The following is a 9,341-nucleotide window of genomic DNA, read 5'->3' on the forward strand; positions in this document are numbered from 1 at the left end:
GCGGGTCCGAGGCGTCCGGCGGTGACGGTGGTGCTGCGCGCGAGCGGCGAGGGCGGAGCGCAAGTGGCGGGTGGCACGGCGATGCGGCCAGGCGACGTGACGCGTCGTCGGCTCGGCGGGAAGCCGCGAGTGGCGCGGCGGTGCACGTGGGGCGCAGGGCGAGCGGGACCGGGCGGCGTGGTGCAGCCGGCGCGGGCGCGCGCGAGCGTGGCCAGGCGTGTGGCGTGTCGCGGCGTGCGCGGCGCGGCGTGCCGAGCGCGGCAAGCTCGTGCGTGCGCTGCCGCGGCTCGCGTGGCGTGGGCAGCGGGCGGCAGCAGCAGTGCGGGCCATGTGTGGGGTCAGCCGGGGCGGTGCGCGCGCATGTGGGCGGAGGAGCAGGGACGGCGCTCGGGCGGCCGTGGCGCGGCGCGGGCGTTGCTGCGTGCGCGGCGAGCGCGTGTGCACGCACGCGTGCACGTGTGCGTGGGCAGGCCGAGCGGGGCGCGCGTGCAGGGGTGGAGAGCGCGGCCGGGCGGAGCAGGAGGCGGCCGGGGTAGTGCGCGTGGGGAGGAGGGGCGGCACGCGGGGCAGGCGTGCGCGGGCGCGTGCGGCCAAGGAGCAGAGAAGGAAGGAAGGAGAAGGGAGAAGGGAGAAAAGAAAAAGGGAAAAAGAAAATGGAGAAAAAGAAAAGGAAAGAGGAAAAGGGAAGAGAGAGAGAGAGAGAGAAAGAGGGAAAGAAAATAGAAAAAAGGGAAGTAAAATGGGGAAAAGGAAAAGGGAAGAGGGAGAGGGGGAGTGAGTGCGCGCCGGCGGCGATGGCGGGGTGCGCGGGCCAAGGGAGGCGTGCGCGGCCAGGTGCGCGGGCCAGGGGAGGCGTGTGCGGCCGGGTGCGCGAGCCAGGGGAGGCAGCGGCGCGTGCGGCCGGCGGTCGCGCGTGTAAAACAGGCCGCCGAGTGGCACGGGACGGGACAACGGCGAGGAAAGAGAGAGAGCGAGGTACGGTCAGCAAAAAAAATGGGTGGAACGATGAATGAAGTCGGGTGTCGGGACGGCGGAAAATTCAGGGAGGGGTTTAGGGTTTAGAATTAAATGAGCTCAACGATGAAAAAAGTGTTTTGAAAAATTTTAGCGTGTGATTTATTTGGTGAATTTTTCGGGTCGTTACAGGTGGCCTTCTTCAGCCGCGCCATCGCTCCACAACAAGCCAAGCTTCCCGCCTATGAACGGGAGCTAATTGGGCTGGTCAAGGCCGTGAAGAACTGGCGCCCATACTTGTGGGGGCGCGCGTTCACGGTCCGCACGGACCATTACAGTCTGAAATTTATCCTGGACCAGCGCCTCACTACAATTCCACAACACCCTTGGGTGTAAGCATCTAGGCCCTCAAGGTATGTTTCGGTGATTAATGACAACCATTATTGTGACTGATGAGTTTGTGCAGCTTAATAGATCATTATCGCTCATTTGGTCATATGTCAAAAGAGGCCCCTCAATTTCGGTTATTCAAAAAGGCGATCTCGGTTTTCAACTTATATATGTCAAGGCTAAGGATCTTTCTAGTCCTAAGTGTCACAAGGTTGAGAAGGACACTTAGGTTAGTATAGGTTTTATAGTTTTGTAGTGATCGCACTATTAAGAGGGGTTAAGGCTAAGTAACTTGAGCATGGACATGGTCATTTGAAAATGGATGCACACTATGGTCACTCAGGTTTCTAGAAGTTCAAATAAGTGGTTCTCAAACTATATCTCAAGAATATTTGGATTTCATTCCAGACTCAAATCAGAAAAGACAAAATCAGAAAAAGTCAATACACCGGTTTAACCGACGCTCTCAATTTTCTACACGTCGGTTAAACGAAGTCAGCAGAGTCTAGACAATTCAATACACCGATTAAACCGACGTGTTTGAATTTAACGTCGGTGCATTGATCCAGAGATGGTTTTTCCAGTGTATTTCAAGTTCTATACACCGGTTAAACCGACAATGTTTGAATCAAGACGTCGGTGCAATTGACCAGTGAGATGGTTTTTCAAAAGAATTCAGAAGTTGTACTCACCGGTTAAACCGACGATAGGTTTGAGTTAACGTCGGTGCAGTTGTCCAGAGACTTGGTTTTTCAGTTGATCAGTGGACAACTACACTCACCGGTTAAACCGATGATACGTCGGTTAATCTGCCCAAGTTGTAACGGCTAGTTTTCAGAAGGGGCAGTTTACATTCATCGGTTAAACCGACGATGACTATTGGAGGGACGTCGGATTAACCGGCGCTACGCAGTTTTCTGGCAGCTTTTCTCCAACGGCTCTATTCGTGTGAGCTGCCTATATATACCCCTTCAATGGGTCATTTTGCTACTCTTGACACCAGGCAACATCCAAACACTCATACTATAGTCAAGAGCCACCTTGAGCTTCATCCTTCACATACTTGTGCATTCAATCAATCAAGAAGCAAGATTAAGGACTTGAGTAGAGAGAAGCTTGTGTGCATCCGTTCTTGGTGATCGGTTCTTGCTCAAGTGAAGGCCTTAGCTTGTTACTCTTGGTGATTGGCATCACCTAGGCGATCTTGGTGATCGAGGTGTTTCTCGCGGAGCTTGCCAAGGATTGTTGGAGCCCGGAGAAGAAGATTGTACGTGGCTTGAGCTCCACCACGCCGGGATGGTGAACGGAGACTCTTAGTGAGCGCCCAAGTCTCGGTGACATGGGAGGTGACAAGACTCTTAGTGAGTGTCACAACGTGGATTAGGGGTGTGTGCCAACACATCGACACCACGGGAAAAAATCCGGTTGTCTCTTGCACTCTCTTTCATTTCAAGCACTTACTTTCATGCATTCTTTCATGTGCTTGACCTTAGAGATCATAGCTTAGCTCTACCTTGCTTAGTTTCATATCTTTGATAGCTTGTGTAGTTTGCTTTGTTTAGCCGGTTGGTGAATTGAGCCTTACTAGCTTTGCATAGGTTAAGGTTGTTTTATCTATCTTAGAATTTTGAAAAAGGCCCAATTCACCCCCCCCCCTCTTGGTCCATCGATCCTTACATTGGGTTACTAAGCTCTTTGGGTATGATTTGACGGTGGAATACAGGTCCGGGAAGCTGAACACGGTGGCCGACGCCTTGTCACGCCGCGACGAGGACACTCCCTCGGCGTGCGCACTCTTGGCGCCATCGTTCGAGCTCTACGACACCCTGCGCGAGGAACTCCGCTCGGACGCTCATGTTGTGGCGCTCCGCGTCAAGCTCGCCACGGGTTAGGCGGATGATGGATGGACCGAGGTGGATGGCATGCTCCTGTACAAAGGCCGTGTCTTCATCCCCGACGCGTCTTCCCTGTGGCCGGCTCTGCTTGCCCACGCCCATGATGCTGGCCACGAGGGAGCGCAGAAGACGTTGCACCGATGGCGCTCATCGTTCTTCAATGCACATGCCCTCAGTCGTGTGAGAGAGTTCGTGAGCGGATGCAAGACATGCCAGCGCAACAAATCAAAACATCTTCATCCAGCGGGCCTTCTTCAACCATTGCCCGTTCCATCGGAGGTGTGGAGCGACATCTCCATGGATTTCATTGAGGCATTCCCCAAGGTGGGGGGCAAATCGGTGGTGCTCATCGTCGTGGATCGTTTCTCCAAGTATGCACACTTCATCCCCCTGGGTCATCCATATTCGGCAGCATCAGTTGCACGGGCGTTCTTCGATGGCATTGTACGTCTACATGGTTTTCCCTGCTCCATCGTCTCCGACCGCGACACTGTCTTCACCAGCGCGTTCTGGCGCGAGCTCTTCCGTCTGGCCGGCGTCAAGTTGAATATGAGCTCGGCGTTCCATCCACAGAGCGACGGTCAGTCGGAGGTGGTGAATCGCATCATCACCATGTACCTGTGCTGCTTGGCGGGCGATCGTCCACGGTCTTGGCTGCAGTGGTTGCCATGGGCAGAATATTGTTACAACACCTCATTCCAGACGGCCATTCGGTGTTCTCCCTTTCGAGTGGTCTATGGTCATGAACCACCGGCCCTCATCTCCTACCAGCCAGGTGCAGCAAAGGTGGCAGCGGTGGACAAGCAGCTCCTTGAGCGGGATCAGTTCTTGGAGGATATCAAGGATCGCCTATTGCAAGCTCAGGGAACTATGAAGGCGTTCCAGGATCAACAACGACGGGAGGTGTCTTTTCCGCTATCCATCAAGTCAGCGTCGCCGAACAAGCTGGGACCACGGTTCTTTGGGCCATTCCAGGTCCGAGAGCGCGTGGGCGAGGTTGCATACAGATTGGAGCTTCCGGCCAAGGCACGCATACATGATGTCTTCCATGTGCCACTTCTGAAGAAGTTTGAGGGCACTCCTCCAACCTCAGTTGTTCCACTGCCGGATTTGCTGAATGGCCGTGTCATACCATCACCAGAGAAGGTGGTCCGTGCCAGGCTGAACCGCGGCGTCTGGGAATTGCTGGTTCAGTGGGTTGGTCGTGCTCTGTCGGATGCTACTTGGGAAAACTTGTTGGAATTCAAGTCCGCCTATCCTTCAGTGCAGCTCGAGGACGCGCTGTTTGTTGGGGAGGGGGGAAATGTTATCGACAGCTTTGTGGGTCGCAAGTACTACAGAAGGAAGAAGCAAGGAGCGGCGGCTGAGAAGCAATGTGGCTAGCGGAAGTCACGGCGCAGCAACAGAAGAATGGGAGAGTTCCTTAGTTTCAGGGATTAGTTTGTTTCCTTAATTCATGGAGTTGTAATCATCTAGTGCCTCATATAAAAGGCAGCTTAGGGTTCGGTTGGGACTATCGAAGAAATAAAGCTCTCCCTGTTGGGTGGAGCTGATCTTCGACGGTGGCGTCCTCGGCCACCGGCGACGGCAGCTCATCACCCCGCTATGTTCTTCGCTCCACCTCTCAGGCTCATCTCTTCCTCCATTCCCCGCTGCGTTCCTTTCGTAGAGCACCACGCCACAACAGCTAAGCAAAGGGTTCCATGTTCATTTGAACAAATAAAAGGGCATGAATTAAATCTGACGACAAATTGATCACCTGTGTTCACTCTACTCCTATCATTTTCGCAGTGACATACTATCTGATCAAAATGGCTGCTCTAGTATATATATAAACTGCAGAACCTGCACATCCGAACGGAAAACAAGGGGGCCCGACAACCCGACGGAGCAAGGGGGAGTCGGCGGCGACGATGTGAAGTTGGATGGGGCGGCGGCACAGTGGAGTTCGATGGGGGGCGGAGGTGCTCGATCTTGGCGTGGGCGGCGTAGGACCTGGCGGCGACGTGGGTGCCAACGGCCTCCTCCTCCTCCTTCGCGTTGAACACTCATCCATCAACAAAGCAAAGGTTTCCATGTTCAGTTGAACAGAAGGCATGAATTAACTGACCACAAATTGTTCTTCATACCCAACGATATCATACAAATTGTTCTGATCAGAATGGCAGAATGGCTGATCAGGTATAAACTGCAGAACCTGCATATCTGGGGGGGGGGGGCATAAACTGCACAAACATGTAACAAACTTTCTTTAACTATTCAGTGTAACAAAAAATATAACATCCTTTGAAAGCAAGACACACCAACTTGATATCTGCGCGTACAACCTCCTTAAACTACATCACTTTTTTCTTTACCGTAACATATACCATCATCATTCATCACATATCTATACTTGGGCAGTACCCAAAACCATCATCCTGACATATAGCCACAATTTTGAAGATCACACCACCCTCCTCCATCTCCATCACTGTTGAATCAGCTGCTGCTGCTCTCCGACCATGCGTCGCCCCACTGCCACTGGTTGGGAACAGGCGCTGGCCCATTCATGTTCAGGTTGAGCGCAGCCTGCTGCAGCTGCTGGGTTTGCAGAGGGTGCAACGGCTGGTTGGGATGCTGTTGCTGCATCGCCACGAAGGGTGGCATTGCCTGGTTAGGATGAAACACCTGCTGGCTCACGCCAAATGGGTGCGGTGATGTGCCGAAGTTCATCGCCCCTCCGCCACCGTTGCCTATCTGGCCTGTCGCCATCTTCAGTCGCTGGAGCTCTGATTTCAGGGCCTCATTGAGAGCTGGGGCAGCATTCAAGAGAAGCCGGAAGTTGTGTGAGTTTTTCGAATGTATTGTCACCAGAGCATAAATTGCAACATTGCTCCACTTGCAGCAAATGAACAGGATAACAAATTTAGAAGAAACAGGTGCTAGTATGATGGAAGCTTTACCGTCTTGTAAGTGGACTTGTTGCTCTGTGTTCTGCAGACGGATCTTCAGTTCACTGTTCTCAGCTGTGAGCCCAGCTGTGTCTCTCTGTATCATTATAATGGTGGGAATAATGGTTAGCTATCAAGCTTGTTAGCTATATGGAGTGAACATCAATAGAAAATCAACATGGTAACCGCAGATACAAAGCAAAAGCCTTAACTGCCTACAGCAAAAAACTAAATGTTGAATCAGATTCAGATCCAGCAAATTAATGATGGTTTCTACTGTTGATAGTCTAGAACATCCTGAATGGCGATCCTAAATTATAGGTCGTTTGACTTTTTGACCCCAAGTTTGACCACTCATCTTATTTAAAAAAGTTTGGGCAAACATAATCAAATTTAAGTGTTGTTGAAGAACTTGTATGATAAAGCAAGCCATAACAAAAGAAAATATATTTTGCACAAATTTTTAAATAAAACGAGTGGTCAAACTTAAGATAAAAAAAGTCAAACAACCTATAATTTAGAAGGGAGTGATAATTAACAATTTAAAATTACATGATTACCACACCTGTAACAATGCCAGTTGAGTTGCCAATGCTGTGGCTTCTCTCTGCATGAATTGCACCTTCCGCTCAAGTTCAGCAATATACCGCATCTTTCTTTCTTTTGATCTTGCTGCTGACTGTCTATTATTTATAATCCTGTCATATGATTCACCAAGTAACAATCAGACTAGGTAACTAAGCACTTCTGGAACAAAAGAAGTAATAGTGTTTCATATTTCTGGCCAAAAAAAATATTTCCCAAGTTATTCTGGTCCTATCCCATTATACTTACAGCTTCATTTCTTATTGAGCACCAGTTTTATCAAGAAAAAACAACACACAATGATATCATTTTAAATAAGTTAAATTACATTAATACATCACAACGAAGAGGATTAAATTTTGGTTGGCGGAAATGAACTCTGAATGATATCTCAATAAGAGAAAATCCACTTGATGAGTTTGTAACTATATTCTCTCCTTCCCCATATCCACTCCATGTGTTTCATGCCATCTATTTTGCATAATTTACAGAATCGTCATGCAACAACTCAAACCAGAACAAGAATCGCTGCCCAAAAAGTAGAAAATTCATCTACTTAAACGAATTAATAACAAAATAGCATTCGATTGTGCAACACATTCAGATGAACGAAAGATAATCTAACAGATGAAACTACATAATAAAGAACAAACAAAAGAAATCCACAAAAAGAATAACCTTTTTGCCTTCTTGGGGTCGATGAGCGCAAGTTCGGCGAGCTTTGCGGCGGACATTGCCTTCTTCGCCTCTGCCGGCGACACGCCCTCCATGGCCGATGTCCCAAACAGATTCTCCGTGTCGATGGAGCTCGAGGCGTCCATCGAATGCCTCTGATGATGCTTCGGCCTGAGCCCTGCCCCAGGCGCGGAAGACGTCTGCGTCGCCTCCCCCCCAACCCCCGCCATGGCGCACGATGACTCCGACTCCGATGCCCCGCACCGCGAATTCAGCTTCTCGACGTCGAGGAACATGGAGAAGAGCTCCTCCTCGTTCTCGTCCGACAGCGCGGGCCCGTCGCCGGCGCCGGAAGCGCCGAGGTCCAGGTCTTCGGGGAGGCCGATGATGTCCGAGAGCGCGCGCCGGTGGCCGGGCTTGCGCATGGGGGAGTCCGGCATGCGGCTGATGTCGCACTCCGTGCGAGGAGCCGGCGAAGCCGCCACCGCGTCGCACGAGGATTGCATCGCCGGAACATTGCCGGCGCAGCCGCCTCCTCCTCCTCCCGCATCGCCGCCGCCTCCTCCTCCTCCTGGGATCGGTGTCTTGTCCACGTTCATATGTGATTGGTACCAAGAATCTGCTCAAAGGAGGCGCCTTGACGCAAATACGTTCTTCCAAGTTACGCTGCGAACGATGGAGGGAATGTCGAACAGAAATTCATGAGAAAGAAGAATATTAGATCTGAATTTGCTTATGAAGAATTGGAATAACCTGCAAATTCAGTGCTCAACCGAAGAGAGAAGAGAAGGAAATGATGCCATGATCGGAGCAAGTTACTCAATTTTTTATCAGAAAAAGAAAATGTGTAGAATGGAACAAGGAGAATCATCTGAGACTTGGGAGATTTATATAGGATATTTTTGGGTAATAAAAATTTGATGAGGGTGTGGATCACGTGTACGAATGTAATAAGATAACATATTTTCCAAAAAAGAAAAGAGAAGGCGGGGTGCAAAACACAATTATGTGTTATTATAAAAACACATTTATTCGCAAGTCGCAAATATATTCACGTTTTTGGACACCTAAAGATCTAGTATTTTTTTCCCAATCTTGTTTCTTTTTGAGCCCCTCATAGGCTATGTTTATAAGGAGAACAAGATGTTTAATTTTGCTGCCCTGTATGCAACATTCACCGTGTTCGGTAGGCTGGAGCTGGAACTGGAATGGTGTGAAAGAAAAATACTGTTGGGCTAGCTGGAGTTGGAGCTAGTGGCTGGAGTGATGTGAGAGAAAATTACTGTAGCACTAGAGGCTACAAGACGAGCCGAACGCAGTGATTCTCTCTCTTTGAGCGCTCATTAAACCCGCACCGTACATTGCCCTTTTTTCTTGCTTTGTACATAGCCTATGACAAGTTATGGGTGTAATACAAAAATAAAGAATCAAAGGATTCTTTTGGCCCACACGGTTGTGATAATCTAGTGATTTATGAAGATAATCGAAATGTTAACTACGCCTGACGTAATATTACTCTTAGAAGTAAATGATAAAAAAATAATCAAGCTTTTCCAAAAGTGTGAAATAACGTTGTGTAATATTTAATTTTTCCTCTTGATATTTATATATTTTATTTATATGAAATCAATGGAGCCACTTGTATTGCAGTTATGCCCAAATCAGTACTTAATTATTCCAATTATGAATTTACAACACGACAATGCTAATCTTGGATCATATATGATCCCACTACGTTACTCCAAGATCTCCATCCTTATGTAGTGCAGATTCGCCAATGGTTTTTCGCTTCTTGCCTTCTTGCATGTGTGAATTCCTTCTTTACTTACAAGAGCATTGTTATCTTCCCTTCTAAAAAAAAATTTGTGTACTTTAGGTACAAACTTATGAAGGAATGATTCTAATCACT

At 49.3% G+C, this 9,341-nt stretch overlaps 1 protein-coding gene across 1 annotated transcript; it reads right to left on the reverse strand.

Annotated features, from left to right (window-relative positions):
• Window positions 1–5,567: 5,567 nt before the first annotated feature.
• Window positions 5,568–8,031, reverse strand: LOC120639272 (transcription factor RF2a-like). Its single transcript, XM_039915245.1, has 4 exons — window positions 7,436–8,031; window positions 6,738–6,870; window positions 6,185–6,269; window positions 5,568–6,034 (listed from the first exon to the last, which is right to left on the reverse strand). The coding sequence occupies exons 1-4, from the start codon at window positions 8,029–8,031 to the stop codon at window positions 5,721–5,723; spliced, it is 1,128 nt and encodes a 375-aa protein (XP_039771179.1). The 3' UTR covers window positions 5,568–5,720.
• Window positions 8,032–9,341: the final 1,310 nt, after the last annotated feature.

This window comes from Panicum virgatum, chromosome 6K (genome assembly GCF_016808335.1).
Source record: "Panicum virgatum strain AP13 chromosome 6K, P.virgatum_v5, whole genome shotgun sequence".
Taxonomy (NCBI): Eukaryota; Viridiplantae; Streptophyta; class Magnoliopsida; order Poales; family Poaceae; genus Panicum; species Panicum virgatum.

Bases quoted from the DNA above. Each gene is read 5' to 3' on its own strand.
- LOC120639272 (XM_039915245.1), bottom strand. From the start codon at position 8,031: ATGAACGTGGACAAGACACCGATCCCAGGAGGAGGAGGAGGCGGCGGC. The intron at 6,270-6,737 runs GTGTGGTAATCA...ATAATGATACAG, and splicing joins CTCAACTGGCATTGTTACAG to AGAGACACAGCTGGGCTCAC. The intron at 6,035-6,184 runs GTAAAGCTTCCA...ATGCTGCCCCAG, and splicing joins ACAAGTCCACTTACAAGACG to CTCTCAATGAGGCCCTGAAA.